The following is a 20,792-nucleotide window of genomic DNA, read 5'->3' as shown; positions in this document are numbered from 1 at the left end:
TACGGAAAAAGACCTAACAAAAATCTGAACACTAACAAAATCAGAACTAGATGAGATTCAATATTGAATTATATTGTACTGTATTAAAGTTTTGGAAAATTACAAAGAAGTTGACTTCATCTGAGTTTCGAAAGCTATGTATCTTGTAATAGCATCAAGTTTTGCTCCCATAAACATTAGGCAGGATTGGTTTTATTTGCATATTCACCCCAGAGACAAGCCTCTCGACCAACTGCCAACTTTTTCTGTGCTGCAGTTCCTGTAGTTTTTGAAGAAGCATTAGGTAAATGGCACAGATAAATGTGCACAGTGACAGACGTAATAGGAGATTGTGGTCTTGACTTGAGATGGGCTTTGCAGAGATTTGGTTGAGGTCTTTTAATAAATTTTCTAAAGGGGCTTGGCAGTTTGAACTAGGGAAGTGTATTTGCCAGTGACTTGAGGGCCAGACATGTTTGGAAAGGGCTTGATTTGGTGGATGAATGCACTCAGGATGGATACAAGAAAACAGTGGCAGATGATCTTATCACAGGATACAGAATGGTGAGATTGAGGAATGGTTGTCAGTACATTGTGGGAACAAACATTTGAAAAGTTTAGAAGCCTATATTTTACTGATTTTTGTGATTTTAGAAAGTGTCTTTATGAAGGAAGTAATGGCTTTTTAATGTTTTTCAGCTAGCAAACGTGCTGGAAATAGATTTGTCTCTTGTGAAGGTACGTATGTTTTACAAATTTGCAATTTAACATTCAGATACCATGTAATAAAAGTTAAGTGTACATTTTTTTTGGATTGTGACGTTTTAAGTTGCATTTTCTGACAGAATGCTTGAGATTTTGAAGTGCTGCATGAAACTAAAGTGTAGATGCGAGAACATTTGAATTTAATTATATTATCTCTTTACCATATTTACTGAATAATGAGCACAGTTGTAAACTTGAATTCCAAAATACTAGTAAAAATTCCAGAATGTGGTATAATTGAATGGAATGTTGCTAATTCATGCAGAATTAGTGACCCTGATGAGAGAGACTTTACTATAAAATACTGAAAATGTTCATTCACTCACAAAGTCTTGGAGATGATTTAGTGATGTATAAAAATCTTAAATCTGACTATTTCCAATCACTTAACAATTACATATTTCTGAACCTACATTTGTACTTTAAACTACTTGTGTAAAACTTGCTAGGCTATAATTATACCAACGGATGACCAGAGGGAGATGTAATTGTGGTTTAGCAGATCCATATTGGCAATTTCTAAATGCATGACACTATGCCCTGGATTTTGTATGGACACAATAATATTCAGTAACTAACAGAAACCTTTAGCACCCACACATGTAGTTCAACCCAGAAGTTGCTGTCTCTGACACCTTGCTCCCCCACAGGGTGTGCTGTTAAAACCCTCAGATGGAAATCAACTAGAATTCACTGAGTTGATGTGAAATCCCACCCATATGTTCTTATTCTTATTGTACCTAATGTGAATAAGTTATCATTCGTTGAATTAGGTGCAAGTAGGTTTTGATGAACATTACAACATAAATTCTGGTGAACAATTTATCTAACTGTGAAAATCTGATTCATTTATCAAATGGCAAATTTCCAAACACTTCCAATTAACATTTCTGGAAAAATTTAATATTTAAGCTTTTCTCTTAGTTCCTATGTGTATGTCATGATCACTATTTCATTTTCTGTACATTATAAGATGGCTTGGTATCTGAGAGAATTCTTTTAATATGGCTTCTTGCCCTGCTCAATGTCATCACTGTAGCTGAATGCTTGAGGCCCCTTTGGCTAGCATTAGAATTAGATTTAAACTGGAAAGGTGAAGTCCATGCCATAGAGCTTGTTATATGTTAGTGAGTGGCTGCCTTAGTGGTCAGATTTTTAAAAAATATATTCAGTTTTAGTATGAGGGCATCACGAGTTAGGGTCAACCACATTGCTCTGGGTCTGGAGTCCAGACCAGGTAAGGATAATCGTCCCTTTCCCGAAAGGACATTAGTGAATCAGATGGGTTTCCCCTGACAATCGACACAATAGTTTTGTGGTCATCATTAGACTCTAATTCTAGATTTTTAGAATTAAAATTCTACCATCTGCCATTGTGGGAATTGAATCCGAATCCCTGGTATACTAACTGGGTCTATGGACTAATAGTCCAGCGATTATTACCACTAGACCATTGCCTATCACTTTATTTTGCGCACTGAAAAATCTGGGCCTACATAGCCTCACATGTCCTTTTCAACATATTTGGTGCTAATTCTCTTTAACTTCATTGTTTGATGACATAATTTTGTAAGTGTTCATTTTCTGTTCAGAATGCAGTATCAATGTATTGTCGACTAGGTTTTGCACATAGAAAAGGACAAGTGATAAATGCAGAGCAGCTTCACCCAACCTGGAGGAATGTTCCATCGGTCAACAGATTAAAGTAAGGGGAGGCTTTTGCACTAATTATTTATCCATTGTGGCCATCAATTGTGATTTTTTTTTAGTATTGTTGGTGAGAACCAATTTGCTTTACAAGTACCAGCTGGGGTAATTTGAGAGAGAGTGACATGTTGATTAATTGAAGGAAAGTTTAATTTGTTACTAATTTAAAATGTAGGTGTTATTAAAAATGAGTTACAACATTGCACCTAAGATTGTATTGAAGACTGATGGTGTATGGTCATAAATGACAACTCTCATGATATGAAAGCCAACTCTCACCCATAGCACTTGTTATACCTGTAGATGAAGTGTCCTTGACAATGTTAATGGGCCTCGAGCTAATATCAGTCCTTTGGTTATTTTCTACTTTTATATGAAACCATTTGATGGAAGACCATGAATCCGAATTGTCAGTATAACCTAGTTTATGCTACTAGTCTTAAAGCTACTGTCTTTGAGAATTTGTTCCCACTGATGGAGGTCTGTAAATGGAGATCATGATTTTCTCTCTCAAATTTGAGAAAATTCCTGTTTTTCCTGACCACAGAATGAAAAGGGAAAATTAGATTTCTGAAGATAGAAATTGTACTTTTTTAAAAGTTTCCTAAAATTATAGTCATTGCATTTTCACCATCTACACCACTAACTGCGAACATCAAATTTAACGCACCGAAACTAACTATTCTCACTATTTTGTTTGTGCCAGTATTTATATTGCACACAAATTTTGTTTGTTTAATTTGCTTCATCTCATTCCATCAACATACTGTGGCAAAGAGGTGGGAGGGGTCGTGGCTTCCTTTTTTAATAACCCTCTCTAGGTCAGTTGCGACAATTCTTTTTGCTTAATTGTAGTTTAGCTTGTAGCTGTCACACTTCAATTAGATCTCGTTAACCATATTAAAAATGTTAATTTCAACATTTCTCCTGTGTGTCTCTGTGTGTCTCTCTCTGTCTCACACATCACACGTACTGATGAAGAACTGTACTGTATATTGTAGACCACGTATTGCAATATCATTGAATTCAAATGGTTACCATTACACACAAAAACAAATAAGACTAAGGAAAACGTAGCTTTTGAAATGAAACATACAGCAATTGGCTTCAGATAGAATAGCCTTTGGTGAAAGCTATTTTACATTAAACATTTTTTTTTGTTTTTATAGCCTTTAGGATCATGCTTCTCTTTCATTGTTTTAAATTATCCTCTTATGTAGCACTTGAAGCTTATTCTGTTTTTGTTTTACTTGCACAAATACGGATCTGACTAAGGAAAACCTGGTAAGTGCTGATTTCGTATGTTCTGTTCACCAATCAGACTTTGCTTTATCTTGCATCTTCATGAGAGTGCCCTAAGCTTTTGAAACTTACAACAGAGTGCTGTGTGAATGTATATATGTAATGTAGCAACTAATGTTTTTCAAACATGTTTGAAAAATGGATTTAATGTATTGTTGGAACCTAGTTCTAGTTTTTTTTAAAATCCTGTATTTTTGATTTGTTGCCTGGGATGTCATGTTTTCCCATTCTTTCTTTCTATTGTATTTTTCAAAACATGTATTGCACCCCATGTGTTGAGCTCTACTGGTGTTTGTTAGACTGTTGTTTTAGAGCATGAAGTGTTGAGCACATGAACAACTCCAGTTTTTAATGGGTATGTTTCAAATGGGTATGTTTCAAACCAATGTTTTGTTTTTGCTGCTTTTATTGTCATTGGAAATGGGATATGAAAAAGAGTCTAAGACTTCTAATGACAAATTACTACAGGAACATTTGTAAAAACAGTCGATGTATTTTCACCAAGGAAGTAAATGTTCTTTAAAGTTGTGTTAAATTCTAAAAATGCAACTTTGTAGTTGTTTAATTAACACTCTGCCCAAGGTTGTGCTAATGTCAGTGTTGCTTCATTGCTGTCCACAGGTGTGCAATGGATCCACAAAAGATGCTGCTGTCATGGGAGGGGACTGAAAATCGAAGTCCTGTGCATGATGTATCATCAACAGATGTGGATGCAGCCAGTCAAGATGATGCAGGTGAATGTATGCCTCTTCATTTTGGTCAAATTCAGAGTGTGTGATGTTGAATAATGTTTATACATTCAGGTAACTAATTAGATAACTGCCAAAAAACAAGTGGGCTGTGACTTGATCTTAAAAAAAACTTCTGTCATGAAAAGTATGAACATTGTTCTGTGAAGACTGTTGTAATCCTACCTACACCACATGGACTGCAGTGGTTCAAGAAAGTGGCCCATTACTATTTGCTTCAGAGCCTTTTGGGGCAGATGATAAATGCTACCCTTGCCATCAACATTTGCATCCCTCCGGTTAATAAAAAAAAGTGAGTTTTAATCTTTGTAGGTTGTTTCAAACTTTCAACCTTTATGGATTTTTTTTCATTCTTCGTGATAATGTGAATTTCTTTTGTGGATTGTACAATTGGAAGTTAATTACGGTAGCATTGTGGTTACATAAAGTTGTCTTAATTTTTAGCGGACTCTGCCAGTGTGAACAGTCTGAGCATGCCCAGTGGACACACTAAGCGAATTGCCTTCCTGTTCGATTCGACCCTTACAGCATTCCTTATGATGGGAAATCTTTCACCGGTGAAGTATTCTAAAATCTATCTAACTTAGTTTATCGTGATTGAGGTGTAAACATTGGCCAGAGCAGCAGAAAGAATTACTTGGTTTTTCTCCAACATATGAGGCATTTTCTGGAGAAGAATGGGTAATTGATATGGCATAATCTGTACATGACCTTTCAACACAAATGTCATTCAAATCAAAAGTGAGAAAAAAAAGTAACAAATTACTTTTGTTGTACAGGGCCACTATTGCATTAAAAGTAAAGTAGATGCTGAATTAGATGAGCTCATTTTCACTAAATTAGTAGAGCTGTTGACTGTAAAGTATATTTTGAACCAGTTACTGTGGGGCACAAATGCTAACATTTGATTTTTTTTTTAATGTTTGTCTCTGTTTAAGTGTTAGTTTTGTTCATGTTTCATTGTTTTGTTTTCTACAGAACCTCAAGAGCCATGCTGTGACAATGTTTGAAGTTGGAAAACTATCAGATGAGTCATTGGACAGCTTCCTTACGGAACTTGAAAAGGTAGGCTGTTGGGGTGAGTTTTACTTTTGAGGGAACGGTTACTGCAGTTTGCTTTGAAGCATTGTTTAGATTACTGGATGTTCAGAATAATTCAATATATTAAGATTGTGGAGGTTGAGTACAGCAAATAAGGAGAGACTGTTTCTTGTGACAGGAGAATCATAGCATCTTCTATTTAAGATAATTAGCAAGAAAGCAAATATTATTAAAATATGGAATGTGCTGCTTAAAGGTGGAAGCATCTTGTATATTAACTGTTTTATTGTATTAATTATTGTGGGGATTTATTATAAATAAACACAAATGAAACTCTGTGGGTATTGCGGTAAGGAGTTGTGTTCTTGAAGTGTGTTCTCTTTTTAAATATAATGTAAAGGTTGGCTCCAGTTGTATCATTCAATTCACTTCCCAGATTGAAACAACTGTGGAGAGAAAATTGAATAAATACTTGGAAAGGAAATATTGCATGGCCCCAGGGAAACACAAGGGAGTGGAATTGATAGGGTAGCTCTTTGTAAGAGCAGGTACAGATACAGCTGGCTGAAAAGTCTTTTTGCATGATGCTATGATATGTTGCAATGTACATGATGTTTTAATACAGTTAATCTCAGAATATGTCAGAAGGTTTTCCTTTTGGAAAAAAAATTACTGGTATGTTTGATTTGGGAGGAAAGAAACGTTCTGAATTTTGAGTTCAGTAGGATTAAAGTTTCTTTAAAGTGGTACATTAAAGGCATGTAAGGGTCTAGGAAAAATAGCATTTGGATCATAGGCAGTACAGCTTTGGTTTGCCAGATGGTAGTTAGTTAAATATTGTTTGTGGTTATACAAATCACCAGTGTAATGTAAGCTCTTCTCTCATAAGGAATTTTTAGAATGTAGCACCTCATTGCAGAGCTCTATTATGAGCTATGTAATACCATGTACAACTTAAATTCTGCAACAGTTTCTGCTGCTTTTTTAGGGGTTTCTTTGCTCTCAGTGCAGTTTTAGAACAATGCATAATGTGATCAAATTGAGATGCTGAATAAGGAATAAGCTGTGGTGCTCAGCCCAAATTTGCACGGTGGTGCATTTTGCAAGCTCACCTCACTTACCTAGAAGTGAACAACAGCAACTTGCATGAATATAACCTGTGTAACATTGTAGAGTGTCCCAAAGAGCTAAGAATTCCAGAGTTGAGAAGCTGAAGGTGCACCATCTATTGGTGGAGTGAAGTGGGTGGACAAAATTATCAAGTTTGAGGAATGCAAAGCCATGGAGGATCATTATGTCCTATTTGGGAGAGGCAAGACTGGAAGAACGAGGCCTAAGATGAGTAAATGAATATGATCACAGCACTGTCCTGCTAACTCCCCCTCGTTCTATTTTCAGATAGTGACAATCTGATTGTGCTGCATTGCTGTGTCACTCTGCTCTTGTATACGAGGTAAACTTTCTAGTAGAATCTGAAAGTCATTTAAGAAACATTTTCCATTGCCTGGAATCCATTAACACTTCTCAAAGAAAGGATCAAGTAATTCAGCTAATGTTGATTTTTGAAGGCAGGGTGGCTTATTGGTATTGGCCACAAACTGGCTTATTTAATGTGTTGTAAATAAAACCTTGGAAAAGGGAGGTTGCCTTGTGCAAACACTTGCCCACCACAGTAGAATAAATAGCAGCACCTGTGTTTATATTTTATAATGTGTTTATATTTATCTAAACACAGTTTTCCAATTTTCAAAAAGTGGAAGGACTGATTATGATTTGCAACCTGTAACAGATCGGTTTTCTTTTAAACATGCAAATTCTTGTAATTAAGATTTGAACTTGATCTTGTTGAAGCATAAGGGATTTTGAGGTGGTTTGACAGGATAGATGCTGAAAGGAAGATTCATTTTCAGATGTTTCATCACCATACTAGGTAACATCTTCAGTGAGCCTCCGAATGAAGCATTGGTGATGTAGTCCACTTTCTATTTATATGTTTGAGTTTCCTAGGTGTGGTGACATCATTTCCTATGGTGATGTCATTTCCTGTTCTTTTTTTCAGGGGGTGGTAAATGGGATCCAAGTCAATGTGTTTGTTGATAGAGTTCCGGTTGGAATGCCATGCTTCTAGGAATTCTCGTGTGTGTCTCTGTTAGACTTGTTCTAGGATGGATGTGTTGTCCCAGTCAAAGTGGTGTTCTTCCTTATCCATAAGTAAGGATACTAGTGAGAGTGGGTCATGTCGTTTTATGGCTAGTTGATGTTCATGTATCCTACTGGTGAGTTTTCTGCCTGCTTGTCCGATGTAGTGTTTGTTACAGTTCTTGCAAGGTATTTTGTAATTGACATTAGTTTTGCTTGTTGTCTGTATAGGGTCTTTCAAGTTCATTAGCTGCTGTTTTAGTGGAAACTCAAACATATAAATAGAAAGCGGGCTACATCACCAGTGCTTCATTCGGAGGCTCACCGAAGATATTACCTAGTATGGTGACGAAATGTCTGAAAACGAACCTTCCAGCTCAGTGAGCAAACCTACATCCAGAGCCTCAATCTGATCTACAAATCTTCTCAAACCTCGCCATGCTGATTCCCGCACGAGGACTGAAGAATTTAGTTATAAAATAAGGGATCTTCCATTTAAGATTTATTTTTTTCTCTAAGGTTTGTTAGTCTATGGAATTCTTTTCCCCAGTGAGTGGTGGTGGTCATATATTCCAGGCTGAGTTAGATTTTGATTGACAAAGGAGTCGAGGATTATACATGGGGTTTTGAGTAGGAAATTGGCGTTACAGCCATAATTAAATCATCATATTATTAAATATTCCTGCAGGTTGTAGGGGCCGAATGGCCTACTGTTTAAAATTTTTCTTCCTATTCTACTGCTGGTACCCAAGGTTTCTGATAGTTACCATATTTTTACTATTTAATTTTGGAGGTTTTGCTGAAGCATAATTTAGACACATAAAGTAATCAGAGCATTTTATATTATAGGTTCAAAATACTGGTGAGGGGGAGGCCCAGAGATATTTTGATCATGCACTAACTTTGAGAAACACGATACTCTTCCTGCGTCACAATAAGGAGCTGGTTACAGATGAAGAGCAACCAAACAATGGTAGGAATTATAATTTGAAAATACAAATATCCCTTTGTATGTGCAAGGTCCCTTTTTTTTGACCACCTCCGCGAAAGATGAAATTTTAGAGTGCAGAGCCATTTAAAAGTACATTTTAAAAATAGGTTAAAAATCGTAGATGTACAAATTTGTCCCCAATTTAGAGTTTTGTTACAGTTTACCTTTTTTGGCATGGATAAGCAAAATCATGAATTCGTGGATGCAGAGGATTTATGGTAATTATTCAAGGCCTAATTTTAAAAAAATTATGCCAAACTGTAGATGTAGGGGAGATACTGATATAATGATTAGTAATCCAGAGACCCAGGCTAATGCTATACAAACATGGGTTCAAATCCCACAATGGCAGATTTTGAAATTTGATTCAAATGAAAATCTGGACTTAAAACTTAGCATCTGGTTCAGTACAGTCCTTCTTAGGGAAATAAATCTTCATTCTTGCTTGGTCTGGCCTACATGTGACTCCAAATCTACAGCAAAGTAGTTTACTCTTCGAGGCCCTGGCAATACATTCAGCTCAAGTGGCAGTTAAGGATGGTCAACAAATGGCCATCCAGTGACACCCACATCCCATGAATGAATAAAAAATACTAAGACACCATTGTCATAGGTTCATTTCCCATGACGTTACCTGTGTCATTTCTAGAGGGATAGGAGTGTTAAAGAGAATCCGAAGGGTTTTTATAAATACATTTAAGGACAAAAGAGTAACTAGGGAGAGAATAGGGCCTCTACAAGATCAGCAAGGCAGCCTTTATGTGGAGCCACAGGAGATGAGGGAGATACTAAACAAGTATTTTGCATCAGTCCATGTGGAGAAGGACATGAAAGGTATAGAATGTGAGGAAATAGATGGCAACCTCCTGAAAAATATACATATTACAGAGGAGGTGGTATTGGATGTCTTGAAACAAATAAAACTGACGAGATCCCTGGGAACTGATCAGGTGTACCTGGAACTTTGAGAAGCTAGGGAAGTGATTGCTGGGCCCCTTGCTGACATATTTGTATCATCAATAGACAAAGGTGAGGTGCCGGAAGACTGGAGGTTGGCTAATGTGGTGCCACTATTTAAGAAAGGTGGTAAGGACAAGCCAGGGAACTATTGACCAGTGAGCCTGACCTTGGTGGTGGGCAAGTTGTTGGAGGGAATCCTGAGGGACAGGATTTACATGAATTTGGAAAGGCAAGTACTGATTAGGGGCTAGTCAGCATGGCTTTGTGCATGGGAAATCTTGTCTCACAAACTTGACTGCGTTTTTTGAAGAAGTAACAAAGAGGATTAATGAGGGCAAAGCAGTAGACGTGATCTATATGGTATTCGACAAGGTTCCTCATAGGAGACTGGTTAGCAAGGTTAAAATCATGGAGTACATAGAGAACTAGCTATTTGGATACAGAACTGCCTTAAAGGTAGAAGACAGGGTGTTGGAGGGTTGTTTTTCAGACTGGAGGCCTGCGATCCGTGGTTTGCCACAAGGATTGGTGCTGTGTGCTCTAATTTACTCATTTATATAAATGATTCAGATGTGAACGTAGGAGGTATGGTTGGTAAGTTTGCAGATGACCCCAAAATTGGAGGTTAGTGGACAGCGAAGAAGGTTACCTCAGAGTGCAATGGGATCTTGACCAGATGGGCCAAAGGACTGAGAAGTGACAGATGGAGTTTAATTTAGATAAATGTGAGGTGCTGCATTTTGGAAAAGCAAATTTAGAAGGACTTGTACACTTAATGGTTAGGCCCTGGGGAGTGTTGCTGAACAAAGAGACCTTGGAGGGCAGGTTTTTCATTCCTTGAATGTGGAGTCACAGGTAGATAGGATAGTGGAGAAGGTGTTTGATATGCTTTCCCTTATTGGTCAGAGTATTGAGTACAGGAATTGGGAGATCACGGTGCAGCTGTGCAGGACATTGGGTTAGGCCACTTTTGGAATATTGCGTGAAATTCTGATATGCTTTCCCTTATTGGTCAGAGTATTGAGTACAGGAGTTGGGAGATCACGTTGCAGCTGTGCAGGACATTGGTTAGGCCACTTTTGGAATATTGCGTGAAATTCTAGTCTCCTTATCGGAAAGATGTTGTGAAATTTGAAAGCGTTCAGAAAAGATTTACAAGGATGTTGCCAGGATTGGAGGAGTTGAGCTATCGGGAGAGGCTGAATAGATAGGGGCAATTTTTTTCCTGGAGCATCAGAGGCTGAGGGGTGACCTTATAGAGGTTTATAAAATCATGAGGGGATTTGATAGGATAAATAGACAAAGTCTTTTCCCTGGGTGGGGGAGTCCAGAACTAGAGGGCATAGGTTTAGGGTGAGAGGGGAAAGATATAAAGGAGACCTAAGGGTCATGTGTGTATGGAATGAGCTGTGAGAGGAAGTGGTGGAGGCTGGTACAATTACAGTATTTAAAAGGCATCTGGGTGGGTATATGAATACGAAGGGTTTAGAGAGAAATGGGCCAAGTGCTGGAAAATGGGACTAGATTAGGTTAGGATATCTGTTCGACATTAGATTAGATTCCCTACACTGTGGAAATGGGCTGTTCGGCCCAACAGATTCACACCAACCCTCCGAAGAGCAACCCATCTAGTCCCATTCCTCCACCCTACATATACCCCTGACTAATGCACCTAACACTATGGGCAATTGAGCATGGCCAATTCACCTGACCTGCACAGGGAGGAAACCGGAGCACTCGGAGGAAACCCACACAGACATTGGGAGAATGTGCAAACTCCACACAGCCAGCCACCCCAGATTGGAATCGAACCCGGGTCCCTGGTGCTGTGATGCAGCAATGCTAACCACTGAGCTACCGTGTCAAGTTGGACTGAAGGGTCTGTTTCCATGCTGTACATCTCTTTGACTCTAAAACTAGATTGAATATTATGCAAAAGTAATCATTTAAATGTTCGAATCCTTTGCAGCATGTCTTAAAATTGAGATTGGCGTGACTTATTCCAGGCAATTAATTTAACTTATTTAAATAACACATCTTAGATTGGTAAAATTTTGTTTTTTTTCAGAGCGAAGAATGTGTCGATATTAAGTTAGGGAGAAAGATTAGGGTCGTGAGGGGTTTTGATTGCTATTTTTGAAATCTGGGAAGGCAAACTCTGGTGAGGTTCTGGGGTCAGGGTTTGACAGCAGGATCATAGTAGATTAAAAAGGTGGTGCCTGATTAGTGGAAGGGTGGATTACTGTTTGTTCGAACGAAGGGTTCGAGTTGGGGAGAGTGGTTGAAGGAGGCCATGTGGTTGGGGTTGCATGCAGTGGTAAAGATAGGAAAGTATTAAAGGTACTAAAATTGATCCTCTTTAGCAAGGTGAACTGTCAGAGCCTGACAGGGAGAGGGCAGCTTTGTGAGCAAGAATGTGAATGTGGTACTTTGAATGAGATGCAATTTATGGAGAATTAAATGTGGCTGAGCATGATTTCCACATTCGTTCTGTTAATCTACTAAAATATGAACAAATGTGATCAGGTCCAGAAGTCTAGGGGTCTCTACTTCGACTGGCATAAATTTAACCGGTTTTAAACTGCAAACATACCGGCATTTTGATAATAAAGTGATCCTTGATTGAAGGCAGTATTTTAAAAAAATTACTTTTTTGACTGTTGATAGTTTAATTCACCCCTGGTCAAAGTTGGGAAAGTTAGGCTTTATTGTTTCTCGTTATTGCTAAACCTTTCTGGAAGTATAACTGGTCATTTGAAGAAAAGGTTGTATGATTGGTATGCTGGATGTGTGTATTAAAATGGCAACAATTCATTTAAATGCTTTGGAACTGATCTTTTCTGGAACCAGTGAAGAATGTCTAGATTCTTGTTAGGTAAGGGAATCAGCAGTTATCAGGGTAGATGGGAATGTGGAATTCAAAACAAACTGATCAGCCATGAACTTAGTGAATGGCAGGGCAAGTTGAAAGGGTTGATAGTTGACTTCTGTTGCGATGTTCTTATGTTCAAAGAATAGTTCTGTTATTCTTTGTTCTGTTTCAGGATTTCCATTAGATCTGTTACGTTGTGAAAGCTTATTAGGATTGGATCCTGCAACATGCAGCAGAGTCCTGAACAAAAATTATACACTGTTAGTCTCAATGGCGCCGCTCAGCAATGAAATCCGGCCAGTAAGCAGCTGTACACCACAGGTAAGTGCAGGAGTTGCAGAATGATCATCCAGTACAGCTTTTTCTAAACTTCTAGATCTTCTCAGGAGGACTGAAAATTAGTTTGCTCTTTCAAAAGAGCCAGCACAGATACTGTAGGCTGAGCAGTCTTCTTCTGGACTGCATCATTGCATGACAGCTGTAAAAGTGCAAGATTGGAAAGTAGTATTCAAAAACTTTAAGTAATAAGAGCAATAGAACTAATTTGATAGCTGTTTCAAAGAGCTGACATGGGTATAATGAGCTGAATGGTTACTTCCTATGCTGTTTGGTTCTAGACTTCTGTCAGTTGCTGATTAGCATCCACAACTGGTCACAATTCAATAAACCAAAGGTCTTTTTCATGACTGTCTGTTTCTTGGGTAGCTGAAGTGTGTGTGTGTACACATACACAGAGGAACTCTCTGACCTCTGGAAGGGGAGATGGTGTCTTCCTAATAAGATTCCTGAAGTCAAAAAAAAAGCTTTTATCCCACCACTAGCTTTAAGCTATTGCATTTAACCAACAAGTCAATGACTTTATAATTTGTGAAACTTACTTTGTGCTCCTATGAAGAAGTAGAAAAAACCGCAAGGTCGGAGAATGAAAGGACTTGGGCAAACAAAAGAGACACCCTATCAAATCCTGACAACTAGTGATGAAATAACTCCACAGTGGCTGGTATCCCGTCACCCTTCACTTACACATGGAGAGTCCTTGACTCTGGTACAGCCTCATCAGAGTCAACTCCCAGACTGTCAGGACATTTGACACTTCTGTTTTTTATTTTTTTTAAGGAGGACAGTCCTTGCACACACACACACATTGATCTAGTTCCCTCAGAGCAAACAGAGCCTCTGACACTCCTTCTTTTTGAGTGAATAGGATGTCTGATGCTCCTATTACACTTCTTTTTTTTTTACCCCCACACTATCGCCTAACTGCGGTTGTGCTTATTTTTTTCCCCAGCACCCATGGTGTGTGTGTGCAGGTGTGAGACACAGTGAGAGACACAAAGTGCATGAAACTTTATTCAATTTCCACCACCAGGAAGATAGGAAAAGACCCGAGTGGTTAGTGACAAGCAGTGCCCTTCACAAAAGGGCAATGCTGTGCACTTCTGTTTTTAATATGTCAGTCAGGGCTGTCTGATTGAGGCTGTTAATTTGGACCAATCAGGGAGCTTGTACTCTATAACATGCACCTGGCTGACCTCGGCTGACAAGGGAGGCGCAGTAGTAGTTTGGCGCACTGAAACCAGCTGACAAGGGAGGCGCAGTAGTAGTTTGGCGCACTCAAACCAGCTGACAAGGGAGGCGCAGTAGTAGTTTGGCGCACTGAAAACCAGCTGACAAGGGAGGCGCAGTAGTAGTTTGGCGCACTGACCTTTACACCGCTGAGGCCAAACGCCAACTCGCAGATACCTCCTCCTACCGTCCCCTTGACCATGACCCCACCCCCCACCACCTGATTTGCTGTTTGAGAATACTTCAGTGTAATTGGCTGCCAACTCCCTGCGGTGATATCACTGTTACTGTATGCCTAGTGTTTGTCTTGATCTTGCACATATCAAGAAAGGGAAACTTCATGCCTCAGAGATCACTAGATAGCAGAAAATCCCTTTAATACTTCAAAGTACTCTTTTGGTATGATCCTAGATATTGAATATTGTTAGATATTATTACTGGAGCGAATCATAGATTTACATTTAAATAGTTCCCATTTCTGTCTTTGTTCACTCCTTTCCTCAGCAATATTTTGTGTTTGATTTTGTCTACTTTCTGTGGTTTTATTTACCCTAATGAAGAAGAGCATATCTTCTCAACATCACAACTATTGATCTCACCCTGCTTGGCTGTTGTATGGAACCCCCTACGTGTTAACCCCTTAAAGCCAAATACATAACAATATTGTCAAATTTGATGGAATTTTAATGCATTTACTTTAGGGGAAATTTGGCATGTTAATATGCTGCAGTTTTTCTTATCTGCGATGTTTTGTGTTATGTTGCTGAAAATATTACTGATGAAATACTTAGCAGTTGTAGTAAAATCATGCGTATACTTAGGATGAAGAAGATTATGAGTACCACATATGCTTGGTCCAGTTCTTGTTGGATTCATTTGGATATCAAAGTTGAAACTTTATTGCTGGAACAGCACAGCAGGTCAGGCAGCATCCAGGGAACAGGAGATTCGACGTTTCGGGCACAGGCCCTTCTTCAGGAATGAGCAGAGAGTGTTCAGCAGGAGAAGATAAAAGGTAGGGAGGAGGGACTTGGAGGAGGGGCGTTGGAAATGTGATAGGTGGAAAGAGGTCAAGGTGAGGGTGATAGGTGGGAGTAGGATGGAGGCGGAGAGGTCAAGAAGAAGACATTTCCAACTCCCCTCCTCCAAGTCCCTCCTCCCTACCTTTTATCTTCTCCTGCTGAACACTCTCTGCTCATTCCTGAAGAAGGGCCTGTGCCCGAAACGTCGAATCTCCTGTTCCCTGGATGCTGCCTGACCTGCTGTGCTGTTCCAGCAATAAAGTTTCAACTTTGATCTCCAGCATCTGCAGACCTCACTTTCTCCTCATTATAGTCACTACAGGTGACATTGAACTATTTCCGTAGTGCTTGTTTGTCCTCCATCCATAATGTCAATTTGTTTTTGTTTGTGTGTGTGTGTGTAGTGTGGTTGGGGGAGGGGTGGAGAAGTGAGTTAGAGTTTCTACGAGAAGACTTGTTTCAGTTAAATTTTTTTTGTAGTTAATGATGGTTCATGTTAAGTATGGAAACCTTGTCTTTTTTTTTGTTAACCCTAGTCTGTCAGGCAGATAAATTGCTGGTATTTATGTACTTGGATAAAATGTTTAACTTTGTGACAACTCTGGGAATAGAGGGGCTTGATTTCTAGCTTATTACCTGGTGAGGTGTAACAGAATCGGTCTTAATGTTTTGTATATATAAATATCTATCTTTACTAAGAATTCATAACTAGTTAGATTAGTTTATTAGGCCTATTAATATACAGTTGAATAAAACCTATATGATTAATCATAGCTTGCTAAAATTGAAATGAATGCTATATGATCCTCATTAATATTTTATACAGGGATCTCACCTTGAGTTTAAAAATAACTACAGCGTGAGAGTTCACTGGAAACACAATAATATATTATTCTGCATCTGATTGGAATAGGCACATTTGGTTTATGTTTTCTATGATATGTCTAATTTAGTATACATCATTCTTGCATTAAATCAATAACTTTTTTGTTCAAACAATTAGCACATAGGACCAGCTATCCCAGAGGTTAGTTCAATCTGGTTTAAACTATACATCTATCATATTACTGGACAAGGACCCCCATCATTGCTACTTTCAAAAGGATCAAGGCTCAGAAAACTTCCAGATATTTTTCAGGTATTTGGAGAAAGCAATCATTCATACATTTCCTGTTTAAATGCACAAAGTTTGTTCATTCCTATAGTGCATCAGCATAATTGATTAAAAATACATTGTTGTTTTCCTTTTTTTATTTTGTCAGGGCTATGACCGATTGCTTATAACCTCTTGGGGACATGATCCTGGGGTTGTTCCTACTTCAAATGTGCTCAGCATGTTGAATGATGCACTGACCCATTCTGCTGTATTAATACAGGTGAAAGTTATTTGACTCTAACTGAGAAATCTTCTATTAATTGAGCATCTTGCCTGCTGGTGCAGAATGTAAGAAAACTTGTACTGTGCCCCAGAGAGTGATGTGAGTTTTATTTTTACATTATCAGTTAAATAAAGTAGTCAACAATTACAATTAAAAAAACAACATTCCCTGATGTGTACTTGCAGTAGATATAACTGTGCAGAGAGCTTTTCTAAGGGTTTCTGTCAATCTCATGAATAGACTTGTGTGCATGTTAAAAATGATTGAATATTGCACCCAGTTGAAGCAAAATTTGTGATGACTTGCTGGTAATCTGATAATGTATTTTTAAAAGTCCAGTCTTTCCAATAAAAACATGCTTTAGACCATATTAGTTTTCTTTTAATGCAAACATCTGGAGACTTGGCATAGAACTAAAGTCAAGGGACAAGTAATCCAGAGGCCCAAGTTAACCCCAGAGGTTTACAGGTTCAAATCCTGCCTCAGTAGTTGGTGGAATTTAATTTCATTTAGTAGTTCTGGAATTGAAAACTAGTTTCCATAGTGATGGCCATGGAACTACTACCTATTACCATAAAATTCCCAAGGACGTCTGCCATCCTTACTTGATCTGGTTGATATGTGACTCTGGAGCCACAGTAATGTGGTTGACTTGTATTTGTTCCCTGAAATACCCTAGTAATTCACTCCGAGAAATTCAGGTTGGATATCAAATATGATCTCCGTGTTCTGTGAAAGAGTAAATAATTCAGTTTAAGTTACTTGAAGTGGATTGCTGTGCTGCCACTTTTGCACGATTTTAATAAAATAAATAAATACATTGTTATTTATAGGGTTATGGCATTCATGGTGATGGCGAAACAACTTATGTTCCGTTCCCTTTTGATGAAGCAGAAATGAAAGAAGGTGAACATTTTAATTCTGACAATTTGCATTCCTGGAAAACATTTGCATTTTTTTTATTCTTCAGATCTACTTCTGTGCATGATAGTGTTTTAAGATGCAACTTAGCTGAATAATGCTTTGTCTTGGGTCTGCTGCAGAATTCTCCCGGAGTAACATGTGTGCTCATCGAGCTTTGAAAGTGTTGAGGGCAAAAATGGATCTGGACCATTTCTGTGGCTTTGTGACTATGTTGAATCCTTGTGTGCAGTGCATCAGTGGCAGGCATCCCATTGAAGAACTAGAGGAGAAAGGTACTCTAAAGACCAACTTAGCATTATTAAAACTGCATTGGAAATAAACCTGAAAATCAACTTGTTCTAAGTCAGAATGCAATAATTTATATTTCATAAATTTCAAATGTTTGTGATATTGTTGCAATAGCACATTGTTGAAAAGTTGAGTGGTTGAAGTGCAGAACCTGCTACTGCATTGCATAGAATTGACGGCACATACATAAATCATTCATACAGTAAATGGACCAACTGGCATTTGCTTAAACTCTACATGAGCTATCTCCCTCCCTCTTCCTCTCATCATTGCTGCATATTTTCTTTTTCTTTTTAAACTTCTACTTAGCTAGCTTCCCCCTTAAGGAAAGACTCCTGTTGGTAAAGAGCCCTTCATGAACCAGGACATCACACAGGTTTCTATTATTGCTGAAGTGCTTGTAACCAATGTGTACACAGTAAACTCTCAAACAGAGAAGAGATAATAACCAATTAAGCTAACTTTACATGTCAGTTGAGGAATAAATGTTGGCCTGAACATGAGATAATTTGTTATTTGAACAAAATACTATTCTTTAAAATATGCTGTGTTAATTTTTAAATCCACTTGATAGTGGTCTTGGCTTAATGTCTTTTTCGAGAAACAGCACCTCTGATCGTTCAGGGCGTCTTCAGTATTGCACTGGGAGTGTCAGTGAATATTTTTGCACCCAAGTATCTGGAGTGAAATTTGAATCTACAGCACTCTGACTTGAAGTGAAAGAGTTGCCTTTGAGGCTAAAGCACACTCTTAAATACATCAGAACTCTTCATCTCAACCACTCTCATGAAGTAGCAAATTTCAGATACTTACCACTGTCTCAGTAAAGAGTGGAGTAGTTAAGGTGAAAAGTGAGGATGCATTTGAGAGGAAGCTAGTCAGTACATAAAGAACTTTTGAAGGGTGTGTTGAAGGGATTAGATAAGTGGGCATAGGTTTGTGTGGAGCCTAATCTCTCATCACAACTTTAGCCTAACTGGGCTGAGTTGTGCTGTAATTGTGTCGGATCATTTAAACCATAAGATATGGGAGCAGAATCAGACTACTCAGCCCGTCCTGTCTGTTCTGCCATTTGATCATGGCTGATATGTTTTTGGACCCCATTATCCTGTTCTCGCCCTGTAATCCTTGATCCCCTTGCAATTAAATTTATTGCATTGCTGCTGTCAATGTGAACTCCTCTACATTTGGAAAGATGAAACACAGACTGGGCGCACACTGCTGTGTCCACAAAATAACGCAGAGTTTCTAGCTGCCTGCCACTTCAACATACCACTACGTTCCCTCGCCAACATTTCTGTCTCAGGCCTGCTGCGAGGCTCATTGCAAACTTTGCATTTGCTGCTTGGGAACCCTGCAGACTTCAGCTCTCAATATTGAGTTCAAGAATTTTAAAACTTAAATATCACCTTCTAGGTCCTTTATTGCCCACCCTCACACCCCAGGCCCTGACATTACAAGAGCCTTTTTCAGTGCAGCCAACCCATTTTCACCTACTTGCGGTCCCCATTACCAGCTTTTCTTTCTTCCTGGCATACTGTCATCCATCCCTTTTGCCTGCCTAACTGTTGTTCTCCCTGTCGGCTCCATCTCTTCCTATCCACTCGCTCCTTGTCTTCTTTCTTCCTCCCCCAATTCCCCACCTTTGACATGTATACCATTTTTTTATATTAGCTACCATGAGTTCTGAGGAAGGATCACTGTACTCAGAACATTAAGTCTGCTTTCTACAGGTGCTGCCAGATGTGCTGGGTTTCTCCAGCAATTTCTGTTCTTTTTAGATTTTGCACTTCTCTTTAATTTTATAATTTAAAGTGTGTTGAATTATCGTTGGGTGTTGTGGTTAGATGCTGCAGTCACAGCCAACCAATGTCAATCTGACCATAACTAAATTATGAAAGAAATTCACAGTTCAAAATAAAACCCAAATTACAAAACTCTTGAGATGGCTATGTAAACTATTTGAACTTGCTTGCCAGAGATTTTTAATTCTATAAATTTCTTCAATAAATTACCACTGTTTTAATTATTTAATGTAATTACATGAGCTCAATTAAACTGGGCTCTCAACTAACCAGTTTACTGCCAAGGCACACTGAAGATGTGGTAAGTAATCATTGGCACTTTGAAGATACTAGGATCATCTGTTGAGTAGAGGACTAATAAGCAGTCTGTGTCGTCTTAATATGGTAAAGTTGCTGATGAGCAACATTTCCCTACATACTAATCTGTTATTTTGAAATCTGGTTTTGACTGTATTATATTCCATTTGTCTGAATGATATTACCTGTAGCATTGTGGGTGGTATTCGTGCCTCTGAGTCAGGAAATTTCTGAGTAACGTTCCGTCTCAGAGATCTAGGTGTAACATTGCGGACACTCCGTGTGTGCTACATTGTCAGTGGTGCTATGCTTTGCAATGAGACATTGAACCATCAGGCCTTTCGGATGGATGTAAAAAGTCCTTGCGCTGCTATTTCAAAGAAGAAGAGGAGAGTTCTATTCATCCTGGCCAATAATTATCCCTCAATCAGTACACCAGAAACAAATTAGTCATTATCATTTGCAATTTGTGGGAACTTGCATAGATTGGCTGCTTTGGGGTGTAAAAGAAGATTTTTCTAAATTACTTTTTAAACAGTTAAACAAAAATCTAATGATTAGCTTTGATTTAAATGGAATCTTAACTCTCCCACACTGCACACTACTGTATATTCACATCTAAAAATATATTTGCTTTCCAGTGGTGTTCTGCAGATTTTTAATTGAGCTAGAAATTATCTTAAATAATGTTTCTGTCAATTATGTGAACTTAAATGTTTTGTAGAAGAATTTGATTCTCCACCTGGATCTGATGCTCAAGGCAGCACGGAATCATTTGAGTTGGTAACTGATGAGCCCATGGCTGATGCTGTGCCTAAAAGAATTTCTGAAGGTAAATGCAATTATCGTCATGTTAGTTTTGTGCATTTAAATAAAATACTGCATTTCCCAAACCTTTGACTTTTCACCTGGAATTATAAGGACAGCCAATTGCATGGGAACATTACAACTTCCAGGCTTCCTTCCGATGTCTCATGTGATTCCAATTTGGATATTTTGGAACATA

At 38.4% G+C, this 20,792-nt stretch overlaps 1 protein-coding gene across 3 annotated transcripts in view; it reads left to right on the top strand.

Annotated features, from left to right (window-relative positions):
• Positions 1-20,792, top strand: part of fam91a1 (family with sequence similarity 91 member A1) — a 54,549-nt gene that overhangs the window by 24,327 nt on the left and 9,430 nt on the right. For 2 of the 3 annotated variants that reach the window (XM_043688654.1, XM_043688656.1), the window contains 13 exons: positions 679-717; positions 2,337-2,449; positions 3,727-3,735; positions 4,375-4,487; positions 4,947-5,059; positions 5,481-5,567; positions 8,532-8,655; positions 12,678-12,826; positions 16,097-16,231; positions 16,356-16,469; positions 17,306-17,378; positions 17,516-17,668; positions 20,511-20,618. In XM_043688654.1, coding sequence (XP_043544589.1) covers positions 679-717; positions 2,337-2,449; positions 3,727-3,735; positions 4,375-4,487; positions 4,947-5,059; positions 5,481-5,567; positions 8,532-8,655; positions 12,678-12,826; positions 16,097-16,231; positions 16,356-16,469; positions 17,306-17,378; positions 17,516-17,668; positions 20,511-20,618 — 1,330 coding nt within the window. The remainder of the gene's footprint in view (positions 1-678; positions 718-2,336; positions 2,450-3,726; positions 3,736-4,374; positions 4,488-4,946; positions 5,060-5,480; positions 5,568-8,531; positions 8,656-12,677; positions 12,827-16,096; positions 16,232-16,355; positions 16,470-17,305; positions 17,379-17,515; positions 17,669-20,510; positions 20,619-20,792) is intronic. The other variant, XM_043688655.1, reaches the window with a different exon arrangement.

This window comes from Chiloscyllium plagiosum, chromosome 4, assembly GCF_004010195.1.
Source record: "Chiloscyllium plagiosum isolate BGI_BamShark_2017 chromosome 4, ASM401019v2, whole genome shotgun sequence".
NCBI classification, from domain to species: domain Eukaryota; kingdom Metazoa; phylum Chordata; class Chondrichthyes; order Orectolobiformes; family Hemiscylliidae; genus Chiloscyllium; species Chiloscyllium plagiosum.
The sequence above is the reverse complement of the archived record's forward strand: the minus strand, read 5'-3'. Positions and strand labels throughout refer to the sequence as shown.